The sequence below is a fragment of the Callorhinchus milii genome, unplaced genomic scaffold (genome assembly GCF_018977255.1).
Source record: "Callorhinchus milii isolate IMCB2004 unplaced genomic scaffold, IMCB_Cmil_1.0 Scaffold12, whole genome shotgun sequence".
NCBI classification, from domain to species: domain Eukaryota; kingdom Metazoa; phylum Chordata; class Chondrichthyes; order Chimaeriformes; family Callorhinchidae; genus Callorhinchus; species Callorhinchus milii.
The window spans coordinates 13,867,574-13,884,941 of record NW_024704753.1 but is presented as its reverse complement, the minus strand read 5'-3'; the positions used below and the strand labels follow the sequence as shown (position 1 = coordinate 13,884,941).

At 44.3% G+C, this 17,368-nt stretch overlaps 1 protein-coding gene across 1 annotated transcript in view; it reads right to left on the bottom strand.

Moving 5' to 3' along the window:
* Positions 1–17,368, bottom strand: part of prkar2aa (protein kinase, cAMP-dependent, regulatory, type II, alpha A) — a 115,250-nt gene that overhangs the window by 82,265 nt on the left and 15,617 nt on the right. The window contains exon 7 of the mRNA XM_042339775.1: positions 5,356–5,633. Within this exon, the coding sequence (XP_042195709.1) occupies positions 5,356–5,633 (278 nt within the window). The remainder of the gene's footprint in view (positions 1–5,355; positions 5,634–17,368) is intronic.

Genomic DNA, 17,368 nt, shown 5'->3' with positions numbered 1-17,368 from the left:
CTGTAAAGTTAATTGACTGTATATTTGTGGGCAAAATTCATCCTATCATAACATTTAAAACCTCCATTGGCATTCCTCAACCTTCCCAGTCCTAGCATTGGGAATGTTTGTTATAAATTCTGGTTTGATAAATCCTTCTTTGATTGAGTTATTCTTTAACCTCAATTACCAAACTGAAAAATTAGTGGTTATTTTTAAGATGTTAAAAAAGATGTTGTGAAGTTGCTTTGAAAACTGTCCTAAGTACATTAACCCTCTTCTTGATCCTGTGATGTGAATGTTTGCGGTATCATTTGTTTGTAACTTTTTTTAATAAAACACACTTTTGTGATTGACAGCATAAAGCTATCCTACATTTACAATTTCCTCCCTGATTTATGAAAACGGCTGAGCTACGTGGTGGAAAGTTCAGCATATTGTCATACATTAAAGTACCTAAAGGAAAATGGTTCTTTTAATATCTGAATTTGCTGAATGACACCATACGACATATCCAAGTGACAGTCATAACAAACCAAAGGCACTGAATTTTTTTTTGGATCAATTTAGATGAGTAGCAAATGGATTTAATGTAGGTACTGGTAAGGCAACACAAGCCGGAACAGCAAACGTACATAGATGATGAATGACACCAATTAGCAAGGTGGAAAGGGAAAAGCAATACACTCTTTTATAGAAACTTCTGTCATTGTTATCCAGTGGTTTTCATTAATGTACTCCATTTTGCTTTTGATTATTGCCGAACGTATGTGGTGTGGGTCGAGTTAGGAGAAAGAGGAGACATGATGCAGGTCTTTAAAATGCTAACCACACACCTGATGAAAATATTAGGTTATTTGACTTTTTAAACCCTTAAAAATACAAGCAAGGCTAGAAATCACAAGAATCTTTGTATCCACCACCACAAAAAGATACTGGATATATCAAACAAACTTAGAAATAAATCTGCAAAGGGAACAATCGTCTTCAAAAGTACTTTTTAAACAGAACCATTTATGTTGAATTTGGCTTCTTCGCATATTACAAATGCACGAGAATGAAGTACTCTTCTTATTCCTCTTTCTCACAAGGACACTGCTTTTTAAAGATAGGATAAAACTGTTGGCTAATCAAATAATCAGGGAGATTTCACATTTACTGAAAATATCAGACTTGTCACGTGAAAGAGACAGTCTAATATGGATTTTTGCTAATTACAGTAATAAATCATTATCTTGTAATAGAGTAAGACTGGCAACAGGTCATTTTACACAGATGATTTTAAGCCGATGGTCATTTTCCACAGACCTAATTGTAGAAAGCTATACGCCCTTATGTATATAAATAGTTTTGGACAAAATGACAATTGAGAATTGTCTTTAACAACAACCAACAATAAATTGAATTTATATAGCGCCTTTCTCGTCAGGAAGATGTCCAAGGCGCTGGACAATGAAGGGCTTGCACCTTAGCCGCAGGTTGGGATCAGAGAGAGGTGGTCAAGGGGAGTGGAGGAGGGAAGATGACCAATGGCACAGTTGAAAGGTAAGGTCTTGAGAGGAGCCAAGGGATATGGCAAGGCGGAAGGCCTCCGGGATGGAGTTTCAGAGGGTGGGGTAGAAAAGCTGAAGGCCTGACTGCCAGCTTGTGCCTGCAGAGCAGAGGGAACGGCCAAACAGATGTAATTGAGCATTAAGAGTAATGTAACCAACTAATGTAATTGAGTATTGAGATTAGACATGCTCATGCATGAACAAATGACTGAATGAAAGGAAGCAAGTATTTGGAGTGCTTAGACACAATGGGGATAGGTATTTGGGTACTGGGATCTCTTCTGTTCTTTGTACACATTAATGACCCGGATTTGCAGACTTCATGCAAGGCACTCATCTGCACGCAGCAACACCAAGTTGGGAGGGGGAAAACTATGAAATCACTCGCAAAAGTTTTAAAAACAGAGCTTGATAAGGAATTCACCATCATTCAGTATAAAATTCAAAGTACTGAATATGGGTAGATAAAAATCAGTGCATGTATTCCATGGACGGGATAGGACTCACCAAGAGGAAGCTGAAAAAGACACTGTGATGTTAGTTGACTGTTTCTCTCCCCCTGCCAAGATAGTATGAGGCAGATATAAACAAAGTAAACAGGATGCTAGGCTATATTGCCGAAACAGTTGAATTTAGATCCACGGAAATTATGCCCTAGCTTCACAGTGCTCTGGTCAAGCCGCACCTGGAGTACTGTGTACAATTCTGGTTGCTGTCCGGCCCAGAGAAAGTGAAGAGGAGACCAACGAGGATGATCTCAAATGTCAGAGGAATGAACTAGGAACAACAGTTAGACAAGCTGGGGGCTCTTCAGCCTTCAAAAGAGACATTTCAGAGGAAACCTTAGAGGTATACATAACATAACATGTAGGAGCAAGAGTAGGCCATTTGGCCCTTCGAGCCTGCCCCGCCATTCAATCTAATCTAACTCCAGCTAATGACCCTGCCTTATCCCCATGTCTCTTAATCCCTTTTGCAATAAGAAATATATCTATCTCAGTCTTGAATATGTTCAAGGACTGAGCGTCAACAGCCCTTTGGGGTAGCGAGTTCCATACAGTCACCACCCTTTGAGTGAAGAAGTTCTTCCTCAACTCAGTGCGAAAGGGCTGCCACTGATTTTAAGGTTGTGACCCCTGGTGTTAGCTTCTCCAATCAGGGAAACAATCTCCCACTATCTACTCTATCATGCCCTTTGATGATCTTACAGGTTTCTGTAAGATCCCCTCTAATTCTTCTATATTGTAGAGAATATAGGCTCAAATTGGTCAGCCTATCCTCGTAACTCAACCCCTTCATCCCTGGTACTAACCTAGTAAATCTACGCTGCACCCCCTCCAAAGCAAATACGTCCTTCCTTAAATGAGGAAACTGGACATAGTATTCCAGGTGTGGTCTCACCAGGGCCCTATACAGTTTCAGCAAGACTTCCCTACTCTTATACTCTAATCCTTTCATAATGAATGCTAATATACCGTATACAAGATTTTAAATGTAATTAAGGAAGTAAACTCAGAACAATACTCTTGGACACGCTAAGGCAGCAGATCAAGAGGGTCCATGTTTTGGGATGCAAAGTCCAATTTCAGGACAGACACCAGAAAATGCTTCATTACACAAAAGGGAATTAACTACTTAAACAGGTTACCAGGAAGGGTGATTGAGACCAGGATGCTGTAGCGAGAGCATGGTAGGATGGATATTCTGGAAACATGAAATGAAATAAGCAAAAGAGTCTTCTTCATCCAAACCTTTCCCGTAATCGCACTTCTCTAAACTGGAAACATTTACTTTTCTACAACAAATCAAATTAGCCATATTAATCCATTTACTCCATTTTTTTACTGTTCAAAAATTGAAAATTTAAAATCCAAAATGGATCCTATTTGGGCCAGGAGAATTAAACAATTGTTGGTTCCCTTATCTCCAAAATACAAGTTCATCATAGAACCATACAGCACGGAAGGAGGCCATTCGGCCATCGTCTGTGCCGACTCTTTGAAAAGAGCTACCCAAATCAATCCCACTCCCACACTCTCTCCCCATAGCCCTGCAGATTTGTCCTCCCCAAGTAATTATCTACTTCTCTCTTAAAAGTTGTTATCGAATCGGCTTCGACCACCCTTTCAGGCAATACATTCCACATCCAAACAATAATAACAATAATAATCCTTGGAGGACGTCCCAAAGCGCTTCACAGAACATACTGTAAAGTGAATTGACTGTATATTTGTGGGCGAACGCGGCAGCCAATTGCGCACAGCAATGTCCCACCAACATCATGGATTGAAAATGACCAATTTATTATTGTTTTGTTTTTCGGAGGGATTATTATTAGGCTCTGTGTGGAGTAAGAAAACTTGCTCAAGGTTTCGCCCTCTGCCTGGAATTGAACTCAGGTCTCTCGCTTGCAAAGCGAGTGCTCTAACCACTCACTGTGTGAAAACATTTCTCCTCACCTCAGTTTCTTTTGAAAACTAATTTAAAATCGTTTTTTATTTTCTGGCGTTTTCCTGAAATTGGGTTACCAAGCCACCTACCTGTGGAAGTAGTTTCTCCTTGTTCACCCTATTAAATCCCCTCATAATTTTGAAAACTTCTATTAAGTGTCCCCTTAACCTTCTCTGCTCGAATGAGAATAATCCTCGCTTCTCTCTCCTCTCCTGATAACTGAAGTCCCTCATTCCTGGTACCATCCTGGTAAATCTCCTTTGCACCCTCTCCAATGCCTTGACATCCTTCCTAAAGTGTGGGGCCCAGAACTCAACACAGTCTCGAGCTGAGGCCTAACCAGTGTTTTATAAAGGATCATCATAACTTCCTGACTTTTGTATTCTATCCCCCTATTTATAAAGCCTGGTATCCTATATGCTTTTTTAACAGTTACATTACTATTACGACAACCATGAATTACACAAGCTGCAGATTATGTCTGATTTCCTCTTTCTGTGCAAATTCCTATATTTATTGTTCATTGAAAATATTGTCTTCTGGCATACAGATGGCCACCTGTAACCAAGGCCCTTTTGTATGCATCTTTCTTCTCTCCATCTCTTTTACTTTTAGTGTCCCTGCTGTTGACAGATATATCTCTATTCTGCTCACACATTTTTCCTACAGAGCTTTATCTGCAGCTCTAGCTCTTCATCCTTAATATAACCATACAGTTTCAGTCATGCGCGCACCTGCCTCGAACCGTCTACTTCCCCCATGCATCTGCCCGTCCACCTCTTTCTCACATCCATCTCTTCTTTCGGATGAGATGTTAAACGTAGGTCCCATCTGCCTGATCAGGTGGATGTTAAAGATCCCATGGCATATTCGAAATGAGAAGGGAGTTTCTCCCGATGTCCTGACCAACAATCGCCCAAATAAAATTGGACACTCACTCCATGGGACATTGCTGTTTGTGAGACATTGCTGTACACAATTGGCTGCCGCATTTTACCCACAAAATACAGTCAATTCACTTTACAGGATATCCTGTGAAGGGCTTTGAGATGTCTCAATAACATAAGACGCTATATCAAATGCAAGGATTATTACTATTACTATTACCGCATCCACCTCAAAATACAGTCCATACACTTTACAGTGCAGCCCACAAAGAGCTTTGAGACGTCTCGACGACGTGATACTGCACTGTATGAAATACAAGGATTATTATAGATTATACATGGCCTCTCTGCTGATCCCCCCCACCCCGATCTCTCTCCCACTCCCTTCTCATCCACCCTGGGGGTCTCTCACCCGGGGGGGAGTGGGGGTGTGGGTGGGGAGGGGGTTGTCTCACTCTCTCCCCATCCCACCCTTTAATTTGTACCTTCAAAATCCGACTCGGACGACGACTCCTCCTGTTCCGCCACCACCACCTCCACCGCCTCGAACTCCTCCATAAAGTCCGTCTGCATGTCCTCGCCATCCTCGGTCACGCCGCCGTGGGTCGAGGTCTCCTGCAAGTCCTTCTCCCGCCGGATCTCCTTGAGCCGAGTGAAGTACTGGATGGCGAACTCCACCAGGTCGGAGGGCCGGTGCCGGAGCACCTCCACGGTGTAGCCCTGCAGCAGGTCGGTCAGGCCGGCCGGGATCTCCACATTCATCCTCTCCACCCTCTGAGCGTCTCCTCCCTCTGTGTGTGTGTGTGTGAGGGGTGAGGGGGGTCTGTCTCTCTCTCTCCCCCCCTCTCTCTCCCCCTCTCTCTCTCTCTCTCCCCCTCTCTCTCTCCCTCTCTCCCCCTCTCTCTCTCCCCCCTCTCTCTCTCTCCCCCTCTCTCTCTCTCCCTCTCTCCCCCCCTCTCTCTCTCTCTCCCTCTCTCTCCCTCTCTCTCCCCCTCTCTCTCTCCCTCTCTCTCTCTCTCCCCCTCTCTCTCTCCCTCCCTCTCCCTTCTCCTGTAACGAACGACACTCGTTTCTCTCTCTCTCTCTCTTTTTTTTTTGCTCGAGTCGTCGGTAGTAATAATAATAATAATAATAACAATATCGAGGAGGAGGAGGAAGGTTTTTTTTTGTATGTTTTTTAAAAAAAAGCTGATAATATAGATAGATATAAAAAAAACTCTCTCACACTCACACACTCACTCACAGAGACAGAGAGACAGACAGAGAGACAGACAGACAGACACGGGGAGAGGACGGATACGACTCTCCCCCTCCTCCCTCCCTCCCTCTCTCCCGCGCGCGTGTGCCGGGGCCTCCCTCCCGACTCACCCTCACCCCGACACCTCTCCCTCCTTCTTTCTTTCCTTCCTTCTTTCTCTCTCTCTCTCTCTCACACACACACTCAAATCTCTCCCTTCCTCTCTCTCTCTCTCTCTCTCTCTCTCTCCCTCCCGACTAATCACCGGTTTGACCACGCATTCACCTCAGAGCCGGTGGAGAGCCGCGGCAGCAGCGGGAGGAGGACGAGGAGGAGGAGGAAGAGGAGGAGGAGGAGGGCGTTATTTTTAAATTGAAACCATTTGACGGGCGACGAGAGGGCTCTTTTGTAAAATATGATTCCGTTTTTTTTTCCCCCCAAATCTCTCTCTCTCTCTCCCTCTCTCTCTCTCTCTCCCTAATTCGTGTACAAACAGCGTCGTCAAATTATTTTTTATCCCCAAAAAAAAAAAGGAGACCGACGGGGGATGTATTTTTTTTTGAGGGAATTTATCGGGTAAATTTAGGTTTCTGCCTCTCTCTCTCTCTCTCTCTCAGTGTCTGACTCTCTCTCTCTCTCTCTCTCTGTCGGTCGGTCGGTCGCTCGAGCGCTTTCTTTCTCTCTCTCTCTCTCTCTCTCGCGCGCGCGCTCTCTCTCTCTCCCGCCCGCCCGCTCAGCCCGCGCCTGCGCAGACTCTCACTCGGACTTCTCAATCAAACGTGCTGGTGCACGGCAGAGGGCGGGCGCGAAGCAGCCGAGATGCGATTGACGTGCCGCGTTCGCCAATCGCGATGCGGCGACCCGCCGCCCACCGGCCAATCAGCGCTCCCGACGAGCATCGGCGGCGGCCAGCGGGTTAGGTGGCGCCGAGAAGGGGGCGGGGTTTCCCACCTCTCCCCTCCCCCACCCCCCCACCCACCCACCCCCCGGTCCCTTCTCGGAGGGCGTGTCTCCCATTGACGTCACGCGCGTAAACCACTGGCGGTTGTCATGGCGATCCCTATTCATGAAAAGCCGAGAGGAGGAGAGGAGGAGAGGGATTTCCTGCAAATAGGGAATTCCTCCAAAAAAGGGCTCCTTTCGAATCATCATTTTTCTTTTTTTTTTTGGAGCTGTTGCAATCCACCCCCTCTCCCTCCCTCCCTCCCTCCCCATCAGAGGCTGTGTAGTGACTGTTGCCTGTTTGGCCACAGTCCTTCACCCCCCCCCCACCCCCACCCCAACAAAAAAACAGGATTCTTTAAATATTACCCCCACCCCCCACCCCAAAAAAAAATGTCAGGGCAAAGTCAGGTCCACTTCGAGTGGCGCATTCCTCATCCGCTCCTCTGTGCTGCTTTCGAAATGTTCTTCTTGTGCGAATAAAGACGTGTGTGTGGATGGATGGGATCAGATGGATGGAATGGATGGGAGGGATGGGATGGGAGGGAGGGAGGGAGGGAGGGATGGGGAGGGATGGGAGGGAGGGATGGGAGGGATGGAGACGACATGTCCGTCTGTGCGTGTCGATCTAAATTCCATATTGGATCCTTTGGTTGCAAGCGAAGGGGATCTGGGGAGACATTAATGGGATTTCATAACCCCACCCCATCCATCCCTAAACACAACTTACATAGGAATTTTGCTTCATGCTGCGACTAATTCCTTCACACACAGAATAGTGGGAATGTGAAACGTGCCACCGCATAGGAGTTGTTGAGGCAATAGCACGGATGCGTTTAAGGGAAAGCTGGAATAGGTACGTGAGAGAGAAAGAAATAGAAGGTTATACTCGAAGGCTTAGTTGAGGAAGGGCAGGAGGAGGCTCGTGTGGAGCATAAACAGCGGCATAGAGTTGGGCCAAATGGCCTGTTTCTGTGCTGTATATTCTAATATGTATTCTAATCTTTTATGTTGTGCACATACTGCTGGAAGCAAAGTAGAAACAGAAACCTGACATAAACTTCCTGCTTCTGGTTGCAGTGCAACAGCAAAAAAGAATCTAACATTTCACAGTTCATTTTGCATGTATACCGCATTCCCCGGACTCTGCAGTCGATTTGTGGCTTTTAGTTTAGATCAAGTGTTAGTTTTCAGGTTAAGACATTCTCGCTTGAAAGCTCTCGACGTTGTTGTGTGCAAATTGTCTGTTGCATTCGCCTGCAAAACATACTGTGAAGTGCTTCAGATGGCTGAATGAGGTGAAAAGGTGCTCTATCAAATGCAAAGATTATTATATTATTAACCTCATTATTTTCCAATGCCCGCCTTGCAAATTTCCCTAGTTCCACCATTCATAAAATCCGATTAATTTAAAACTCTGCCGCCCTTCACTTGCACTAAATTTTGCAACCCCATCACCTCAGTCCTTGCCAGGTTCCACTGCCTCCTTATTGAATAATGGGTCAATTTCAAGATCTTGACATTTACATACAAATGGCTTCATGCCCTGGCATCTTCCTACCTTTCCAACCTGCTTACACCCAACTCCTCTACCCACCCCTTCGCTCAGCTGGCTCTGGCCTCCAACACGTCCCTTGTCCCCTCCACACATGAAAAACGCTATACAAATGCAAGTTGTAGTGGTAGTATGGATGAGTTCACCTATTCATGCTTCAAGAGCAAAGATTGGATTTTGGCATAGTGGATTGAAACATGATCCTATAGTACGTAATCTCCCAGGAGCACTTCAGACAAGTGAGCACACTCATACATAAAAGAAAACAGTGGTGACCAGAAGTGAGACAGCTATGGTTTACAAAGAGTTACTTCCATCGTTATAACAAGGGTGACATGACTGAATTGTATTTGAGATGTGCTTCCTAGTTTCTCCAGGAAGAAGCAACTTTAGTGCTTGAAGTCCATTTATGAAGGTGCAAACCTTTAAATGGCTTGAGCTGAGTTTATTTCCAAAGGAGCCAGGTGCCTGGGAATACGTCTGATTTCTTAACCAAAATGAGTATCGAGATGAACGCCAAGATCATTTGCTCAATGGAAAAGATGATAATGTGGAAATACTTTGACCCACATTAGTTTTATTACATGGACAAATATTTGAATTGACATGTATTGTTGTAATGTCTAATAATAATTCATAATAATCCCAACATTTGTTATAGCGCTTTTCAAGTTGAGAAGATGTCTCAAAGTGCTTCACAAGATTTACAGTAAAGTGGAGTGACTGTGTATTTGTAGGTGAACATACCAGCCAATTTGCGCACAGCAATTTCAAACCCAACTAATCCAAATTCAGAAAGCATGGTAGCATTAACATTTCCAATATCAAAAAATTACTGTTAGCACAAAACAAATAAATAACTTACAACTTACTGGTGTAAAACTCTACACGGGCAATACGTAATAATCGCTTAATGTGTTCTCTCAGTGTGCTAGCCTTCATAAACAAAACTGGAGACTTCATGCTCACCAGATTGACATATCATGAATGGAAAACTCACTGAGCAAAAGCGATCAGCCACCAAACTCCAGAATGCCAGTAGAGATGGTATTGAATAAATCCAATTCCTCACGGGTGATACTGGGTTTGTGTCACTCATAGGAAATATAACTTGATTCCCTCATACCTGCAATGAGGCTGGGAATAAACTGGAACAGTTACAAAAGGTCTCAACACTATGCTATGGTGGTTCCCCATTCATCAAATTCAAATCAGTGCAGGTACAGATTGGTTTCAATTCCCCTCCCCCTGGAGGTTCCTCAAGTATTCAGTCAAGAGTCCCTACACACAGTGTTAGGATCACCTCCCATCACCCCAGACACACACACACATACACGCACGTACAATGATAGAAATCTCAAAAATACATGTTGGGTGAATGTAAGAAATACAGTAGTTAAGTTGAGTTGAGTGAACTTTATTTGGTGTATGCGATAGGGAGGGTGAGAGAGGGAAAGAGTAGAGAGGAAGGAAGAGAATGGAAATAAGGGAGGGAGCGTGAGGGTCAGATGGAAGGGAGAGCACAGGGAGTAAGGGAGGGAGGAAGCAGGGAGGGAGGAGACAAGCAGGGAAGGAAGGCTGAGATTATGGTATGGAGGTGAGTTTTGAGCGCCTGTAAATGTGAACCAAGCATTTTCAGGAGCGAACGGGAGAAAATCGTCAAACAAATAAAGACGAGTTAGGGTTAGACACATGCCAGTACTTTTTGGAACAGTGGAGCTTTCAGTGTGAGGCTTGAGATGTCTGACAGCCTCAGCATAGCCCAGGGCCCATCGGAGTATTCTGGGTTCTAATTCATGTGGAACATTCTGGAATATTTTCACGGACACTGGTAAATGTCTGACTGCACATCAGGAGGTATATTTGATATAAGGGCACTTTGTTGAAAGGAAATTATCTCAGACGTGGCAGATTATTCCTAACCAGTAATAAAAGGCAAGGGTGTTGGGTGAGATGGGATAATAATGTATAATAATCCTTGCATTTGATATAACGCCTTATCACGTCTTCAAGATGTTCAAAGAGCTTCACGGATTATACTGTAAAGTGAATTGACTGTATCGTTTGAGGGCAAAACGCGGCAGCCAATTGTGCACAAACAGTTGCGGATTCAGTGACCAATTTATTTTAATTTATTTTGAGTAATTATTACCTCTGGAAAAGCGCTCCACCAATTGACTAACAACCAGGTTCCTACTTACTGCTAGGTAAACAGAGGTGTGTGTTTAAGGAAACTTGCCCAAGGTTGAAACCAGGTCTCTCGCTTGCAAGGCGAGTGCTCTAACCACTGAGCTACAGGACTCCACTGTATGCCAACACACTGAGCCAGGCAGTGAGAGGGTACCAGTCCTCATATACCACTTTATTCAGAAAGAGAAGGCAGTTCCTCCCGGTGTCCTGGCCAACAATCCCTCAAATAAAAGTGGGAATTCACCTCATGGCTGTTTGTGGGACATTGCTCTGCGCAACTCAGCTGTATTAAGATGCTATGTTAAATGCAGGGATTATTATTAGAATGGATGGAAAAATGAGAGGGTAACTCTCCCTTAAGAAATGCAAGTTGCATCAGAACGTGGAAAAAAACTACATGCGGATAAATTTAGAATGGTGGGTGCCGCTGGATATGGAGGGGATCTGCTAGGGGAGTGATATCAGCTGGGACGAGGAGGGGGGAAGGAAGGGGGCAGAATCTACAAGCCTTTAACTGTACCAACAAAATCCCCCCCAACCAGGGCCCCATGAGGAACCAGCAGTGAAGACTTCACACAGGAATAATAGTACAATAAACAACGTTGGAATCCAGCTATTTCCTTGACACAAATAATATTTGGTCTGGTCACTATGTTTCCTCAGTAATATGCAGAGTAAGTGATCTTGAGAGCACTGAAGGACACATCTTTTGACTACGGGTGTGTGCTAACAGGCAGTTGACAGGGCTGTACAATATTTCAGAGTGTTTACAAACCTCACGTCAGCTGGAAATGGGTCAGGACGAACTTCAAGGTAAACCCAGGCTTCACATCCTCAGCACCCCTCCCTCTCGCCAGAACCTTGCAAAAACAATCCGTTCTTTTTCATAACCTTGAGAAGATTAGATGTTAAAACATAACTGACAAACAAGCATCAGGTTAGCATGCTGACCTTTTGCCTCTACAATCCTATGTTCCAACCCACCCCAGAGAGTTTCCCCTCTCTTGGTTCGACTCATAGCCTTAATCACGCTCCAATGCTGGGGGTGGGGGGGGGGAGTGCTGGATTATCGGAGGCACCATCCTTCAGATAAGACTTTAAATCGATCTCCCACCTGCCTGTTCTTGTGGACGTTAAAGTTCCTGTGGTGAATTTTATCTGGGGGCTTGTTGGCCGGGACACCAGGGGAAACTCCCTTCTCTTTTCCAATAGTGCCATGAAATCCTTAACGTCCACCTGAACAGGCAGACGGGACCTCGGTTTAACTTCTCATCCGAAGGACGGCACCTCTGACAATACAGCACTTCTCTCAGCATCGTGTTGCAGTATCAGCTTTGAGGTTAAAACTTTGAATCTACAACCTTCTGAATGAGAAATACTGCTCCCAACTGAGCCACGCTGATACCTCACACATTAACCTCACCCTTTATGTAAAGGATGTATTTATCATTATAAGTCTTGTCACTTCACTCTTATCTTACATTTACAGCCCCGCTGACCGAAAGATTCTGCCTTGCAACATCTATGTGAAACGTCAGCTTGTGTTAGTTACACAACTCACATCAACTGCTTGCAATCTCTCCACTTCCAGTATTTCCTCTTCCAGAGGCTGTTGTGGGTAATTTGCTGTAATAAATTGCCACGCCATGGTCTGTTTGGGTATCTACCGCTATACAGGATCTGTTTATTCAGTAGCTTTTGCTATGATAAAGTGCCTACTGAGGTAAGTTCCTGTCCACAATGATGGTATTGAAACAGGATTCCGGATACACTGTGAAATGTTGGCTTGTCCACATGCCTCTGTTAACATAGCAGTAATAATAATAATAATAATCCTTGCATTTGATATAGCGCTTTTCACGTCGGGAGGACGTCCCAAAGCGCTTCACAGAACACATTGTAAAGTGAATTGACTGTATATTTGTGGGCGAACGCGGCAGCCAATTGCGCACAGCAATGTCCCACAAACAGTCGTAGATTGAAAATGACCAATTTATTATAGTAAGTAGGAACCATGTTGTTAGTCAATTGGAAGATTGCTTTCTGGATGTATTAATCCATCAAAACATTTTTTCAAATCCATGATTGTTTGTGGGATACCGCTGTGGGCAAATGGCTGCCGCATTTCGTCCACAAACTAGTCTATTTACTTTACAATATACTCTGTGAAGCATTTTGAGACTTCTCAACGATAAGCCACATCAAATGCAAGGATTATTATTATTATTACTGTCTGCAGGACCCAGAAAGTGACCTTTACTCTTATTTTACTGCATGTTGGAGGGGGCGGGGAGGAGGGAGGTTGGGATGACAGAGTGGGTTTGAAGTGTTAGCTGTTAGAGTACCTATGACACGAATCAAAAGAGACCATCCTCCAGTCAGAAATTAATCATTCACTTCTTGGCTGTTTGTGGGACTTTGCTGTGTATAAAATGGCTTTCTGTGTTCACCTGCACAGTCACCACACTTCACAGGAATTACTTTAAAGCGCTTGCAGATGTTTTGATGTTCTAGATGCCATATCAGATGTAAGGCACATTGGGAGGACGTCTCTTTGGTGCTTGCACCAAATTGTTTCACTCCTGCCCATCAGGTGTGCATTTTACATGGTCCGGCAGCAATAAAACAATCACTTTCAACAATGCAAAGCAGTAGAATGCAGGTATTAGTCCCTGAATCATTTGCAAACACAAACCAGTTTTAAAGATGCTGAATAGCCATTTGGGATTGTTTCCGGACTCCAGGACCAAGTGTCTGGTGTCTCCTCATTGGAAAAGGCTCAATCCCTCCCAACAGATGACAAGGAATGAGTGATTGTGGTTAGTGCGCTCGCCTCGCAAGCGAGAGGACCTGGGTTCAATTCCCGGGCGGGGCGTAACTTCGTCAAGTTTCGTTACGCCACATACCTCTGTTTACCTAGCAATAAATGGGAACCTAGATATTAGTCGATTTCCTGGGATAATAATCGCTTCAAAAAAAAAGTGATGCAACTGCGGTTGATGAAAGTCGCTGGGAAACCAAGAGAGTAGATTTGATGATCAAATGGCCTTTTCTCTGCTGTAACTTAATAGAAATCACTTCTATGGTTCTACGGACTCTCCTCCACCCTCTCCATCCCATCCCTTTCCTCTCCTTGAGATATCGAGCTAAAAGATACCGGAGATGCCGTCCTTCAGATGAGACGTTAAGCCAAGGCCCCAACTGCACCTGTTCAGGGGGATGGGGATGTTAAAGATCCCTTTGAGCTGTTCAAAATAAGAGAGGATTTCTCCTGGTGTCCTGGACAACAACGACGACAAATTGAGGTGTGCAAATTGACTGCTGCATTCCCTCTGCCTTGCCTCTTCTTTGCCCGTCTTCAAATCACACCTGAAGACTTTCCTTTTCGATCGTACCTTCGGTCACCTCTCCCTTCCGGTTCGGTGTCAAGCCACACGGCTGTTAACTACTCCGAGACTCTATCCATGTGTAAGACACTATGTAAATGCAAGTTGTGGTTGCATTCGCCAACAAAATACACAGTCACCTCACTTTATAACACATATCCTGTGAAGCACTTTCAGACGTTTCAACAGTGTGAAAGGCGTTGTATCAAATGCAAGGATTATTATTATTTTATTATTATAAGCTGCTCCTTTTCCCCAACATTCTGGAGATAATAATAATAATAATCCTTGCATTTGATATAGCGCTTTTCACGTCGGGAGGACGTCCCAAAGCGCTTCACAGAACACACTGTAAAGTGAATTGACTGTATATTTGTGAGCGAACGCGGCAGCCAATTGCGCACAGCAATGTCCCACAAACAGTCGTAGATTGAAAATGACCAATTTATTATTGCTTTGTTTTGGAGGGATTATTATTTGCGAGAACTCACTAAAAACTTACGGGAGCTTCAAAAGAATAAAATTAAGACTCCTTTTTCTTTTGAAACAAGAGATAAGAGAAGTTAAGAGAAGCCTCCAAACCAGCTGAACGCATTGATGGGAATAAAAAAGTTGACCAAAATGAAGGACTGAGAAAGACATCCAGCAGATGAGAAGGAACATGATTGCAAACACTTAGTCAGGAAGAGCTACGCAGACAGTCCCAGAACTTTTTAAACCATTAAACACATTGAAGTTCATTAGGTTTCAATTACTGTCAAACTGTTACTGCCAAATACACAAACTGGCTAAGAAGCATGAAGTGACGATAGCAGGGCTCGACTCAAGATGGGATATAATGTTCCTCGGACAAATGTAAAAGGTTTTGCTAGTAAATTACTGTAATAAAACAGGTATTTTGAAATGGTAGCAGTTTGATTATTACTGAGTAACCAAAAGCATGAGTGGTGCAGTGAGAACATGAGAGTAAACTGAAAATGATAAAAATAAGGTGGTAAAATGGGGGAAAAGTGGGTGTTTCAGTGTTGGGATGTAATCTCACGCTGCGAACACTTAGTCTCAGTTAAACTGTTTGGGATGAAGGAGATGAACTGTCATGGAGGAAGGTGGGGGAATACTGACCATAAAGTAGGTCAGTGTCACATTGAAGTCAGTGTCAAACCTCTTTCCTCTATATGTGGAGTCCTGTTAGAGCACTTGCCTTGCAAGCGAAAGGACATGGCTTCGATTTCCGGGCGGGGCGAAACCCTAGGTAACTTTCCCTACTCCACGCGCCTCTCCTTACCTAGCAGTAAGTAGGAACCCGTTAGTCGATTGGTAGATCGTTTTCTGGATTTTAATCCCCTAAAAAAAATTGATTACTCAATCCACGACTGTTTGTGGGACACTATTGTGCGCAATTGGCTGCCGTGTTTCGCCCAGAAAATATACAGTCAATTCACTTTACAGTATATTCGGTGAAGCGCTTTGAGACGTCTCGAAGATGCGAGAAGGTGTTATATCAAATCTAAGGATTATTAATATTATCAGTTGCGGATTGGAGCTCAGAAGCCTTAAGACTTGTTCCTTGTTCAGACTCTTGAAACAAAGTGATTTAAAGATTGGGCAACGCAACACATGAAACAAAGGTACTCAGCTTCACCTTCTGGCTGTCAGCAATGTAAAAGTCGGATGCTGGTGGGAGTCAATTACAAGTTCTGCAGACTGACACTAGCGTTGTATAAACTATCCTTCGTGTAAGTTAAGAGAGCGTGAAGGAAAACTAAGGCCAGGTCATTCCTCAAACTAACTACAGTTAATTATAAACAAAACACAGTTACATATATATATATATACATAGTGCCTTTCGAATCGGAAAGGTATTATCTCTGTACAGTTAAGGGTTTGTACGCTATCTGGGTGTTGGAATCAAGAGGGGTGGAGGGTAGGGAGGTGGGGTTGGGAGGGTAGCCCAAAGCATCATCAAAGAGCAAAGTCTTGAGACGGGCCTTGAAGGAGGCAAGAAATGGCACCAGACAGTGGGATTCCGGGATGGAGTTTCAAAAGGTGGGGGCAGAAAAGAGGTATGAAGCGGCAAAGCCATGGAGGACTTTAAAAGTGAGGATGCGGATTTTAAACTCTATCCTCTGAGGGATGGAGAGACAGTGGAACCGGGCGAGGGTGGGGGTGATAGGTTTGCTACAGGTGAGAGGACACGAGCTGCAGAGTCTGAATAATCTGCAGCTTGTGGAGGGAAGCCTTGGGAATGCCAACACAATTAAAAAATTTAACTTTAAGGAAGTTCAACACGACTTGTTCATTCATTAACTTCTTGGGTCCGTACGAGTTAATGTTTAAGCAGAACAAAATGCAAGACAATTTCACTCGAGGATAACTCACAACGATCTCATCTCTACAACAACAAATTGCATTTATATAGCTCCTTTCACGTCTGGAGGACATCCCTACCGCTTGAAAGAGGAATAAAAAGTCACAATGGGCTGCGTTCACACAAATATCTAGAAACATTAGAACAAAAGACTCTCGCATCTAACATGAGCTACGGGACTCTACCACCACTCGTGAGCCCTTTTGTTTAAGCTGTCACACAGACATATTTAGCAAAGGCAGAAGTTAGGAGTTCCTCACAGTTTGTCAACTCCGCGCGGAGTCAGGCAAACAAGATTGGTTTCAGTTTAAGTTCATTTGACAAAAGTTCCCTTGACTTGTGTTTTTGTGCAGATCTTTACCGACACCTGGTGGCAACGTTGAGCTGCTACTGAAGAGACGGAATGAATGAACGAACAAACGCCTGGTTCCTGGTGAATGGGCTCCATCCTCGAGAGGTGAGTTTTCAAAACAAGGACGTCAGCAACCTGGAGGGGAGGACCGCTTTGGGAGCCAGGAAGGACTCAACAACAATTTGGATTTATATAGCGCCCCTCACGCAGCGTAGCATCTCAGAGCGCTTGACAGTAGTGGAGCACGATGCCGAGCTGGGAGAGGGGGGAGGTGACCATGGTGAAAGAGGAAGGTCTTCTGGCGCGACCTGACGATGGGGAAGGAGGGGGCAAGTTGGAGGGATAGAGGAAGAGTGTTCTAGAGTTTCGAGGCATAGTGGCTGAAAGCACAGTCACCGAGGTGGGACGGAGGCTACGAGGGACAAGCAGGACTCAAGGCCTTTCAAAGTGTCGCAGTGAACGAAGAGT